Genomic DNA, 2174 nt, shown 5'->3' with positions numbered 1-2174 from the left:
TGTCGTTTTTACATTTCTGTCTGCATTTCTGCCTCATTTTGTGAATGAGGAAGGGGGTGTGTCTTAGAGGGATTAATGCAACAGCAGGTGTTTATTTTCAGCCCCACCCCCTAATCGCCATCATTGGAAACTAGAAGCTCAGACCTTTCTTTTCCTAGGAAAGGTCGGAGGTAATTGTGCAACCATTTCAGGTGCTGTAACCGGTATGCGTTACATAAGCTTCCTCAGTTATTCTTATTTTCTATTCAGTTCCAAATCAGCATATTTGTCTGACCAGATATTATTTTATGAGTGGAAAAAAAATAACGTTTGCCCTAAAACCTTTGTGGAACAAACATGCTTCAACTTATTCAGTCCAAATTTGCCTGAGTTATAGTCAAGATGTGGATCTATAAAGTCTGGAGTTTCTGTTTTCATGTGTTCATGGTGTTTTGCAGAGTTTATTTTGTAGAAGAAAAATTGGCACGGCTAAATACTCATCTTTTTTTTCCTGTGTTTAATCACCTATAACTCAGACTTGGTGGCATTTAAAATAGTGGTTCCACCTGAAAAATATTCCGCAATGCCTTTCTGTCTAGTTTGGGAGCTGTACTTGTTTTAATTCACATAACTAATTTCAGGTGGAATTTGCTCCTAAGACCCTCAGGGCTAAAAGATTCAACATAAGGCGAAGGTGTAACTCAGAGAGAAAAGGTTAGAGAACCACTACTTTAGCCTAACTAGTGTCTAAACTTCCCTTATATATCCGTTAAGGAGGTCCATTGGAGGTTTGGTTAATTTTTATTTTGGTTTGACCTCGTTTATTGGCCTGCCTATCTAAGTTTAGGGTTTGTTAATCATTTCACATATTTAATCTGTCCTTTATGCTTTACTGGTTTGTTCCTGATGCCAATAAAGGCATGGCTCAGTCCCAGCCTGCTTCTAGCTCCTGATCTACACCGTTCAAATAAGCTCCAACAGACCTGGATAAAATGGCTGAATTCTCTCAGCAGCATTCAGGATCTAAGCTTCGCAGACGATCAGGCTGCAGGATAGTAGCTTTTTTTATTCATAAAGGCGTGAGCAGCTTGATGCTGAAACCTGCGGCGCATTAATAGTCCAGAGGCAACAGGTAATTAACAATTTAAAAAGCTCTAAAACTTAGGGGCCGTGTGCAATTTTCAGCTTTTTAACTAGTGTAAAAACAGACAAAAACGTTCTGTTTGATCAAACATTAAATGAACAGTTAAATAAAATGAACAGTAAAATGTGCAACAATATGAGCTAAAAGGTCATAATTTGGAAAAGTTTACCCCCCCATAAACAAAATGGTCCCTACACTTAGAAAATGATTGAAACACTGAAGTTGTTTATATTCCAGCAGATTATTAATCAAATTATCAAAAAATAATCAATATATTGATCGATTTGGAAAGTAATCATTAGTTGCAGCCATAATTATTAGTTTATATTCCAACTTCCTTTCATTTTGTTATAATTTTTTCTAATTTTGATTATTAATTTCTACTCTATTTGCTCATGTTCATTGAGTTTTAGATTATCTTAATGCATTGTACTTTTCTTGCTGCGTTTCCAGTTTAGTTTTTTCTTTAAAAAAATCACTTTTAATTGGCTTGTAACTGAAATTTGAATATAAATAAAGTTGCCCTGCTTAAGAAAAAGAAAGAAATATAAGATGTGAAGAATTGTGCCTTTTTTTTTGCACATTGGTTCAGCTTGTGTGACAGAAACTCACGGTGGAGACGAGAGCAACCTGCCAGTCCTCCAGACGCCACTCGCACCGAATCTCTGGAGAAACCACAGCTAACAGCATGATCTCCATCGCCTCCACGATCTGCACACAAACAGCGTCAGTGATGTCACACCGTCACTGCAGAGCAGCTGCTGTGACGCAGATCTGGACTCACATTGGCACTGCCCATGATGACAAACAGCAGGACGTGAAAGCGTCCGAAGCCGATGGTCTCCACAGCCTGCTCCACTGTGAACTTCTCATCTGCTGGAGCAGAACAGTCAACATTCTGAGGGTCAGATCAAACTTCAGGAGGATTTTTATGAAATGCACCTTTAAAGCTCGAGATGACAATGTTCTAAATGGTGTATGTGTGTAATTATCAGACAGCATGGGATTAATTTCCACTGTTATGCTGATGATACCCAGCTATATCTGTCTA

General features: G+C 38.3%; 1 protein-coding gene across 2 annotated transcripts in view; it reads right to left on the bottom strand.

Moving 5' to 3' along the window:
* svopl (SVOP-like) overlaps positions 1-2174 on the bottom strand; it is an 18556-nt gene that overhangs the window by 10293 nt on the left and 6089 nt on the right. Inside the window, exons 3-4 of one of the 2 annotated variants that reach the window (XM_015387737.1) lie at positions 1908-1999; positions 1736-1834 (exon numbers count right to left, since the gene is read on the bottom strand). In XM_015387737.1, coding sequence (XP_015243223.1) covers positions 1736-1834; positions 1908-1999 — 191 coding nt within the window. The remainder of the gene's footprint in view (positions 1-1735; positions 1835-1907; positions 2000-2174) is intronic. The other variant, XM_015387738.1, reaches the window with a different exon arrangement.

The sequence above is a fragment of the Cyprinodon variegatus genome, unplaced genomic scaffold, assembly GCF_000732505.1.
Source record: "Cyprinodon variegatus isolate N-32 unplaced genomic scaffold, C_variegatus-1.0 Scaffold402, whole genome shotgun sequence".
NCBI lineage: Eukaryota > Metazoa > Chordata > Actinopteri > Cyprinodontiformes > Cyprinodontidae > Cyprinodon > Cyprinodon variegatus.
This window is presented reverse-complemented; position numbering and strand designations above follow the sequence as displayed.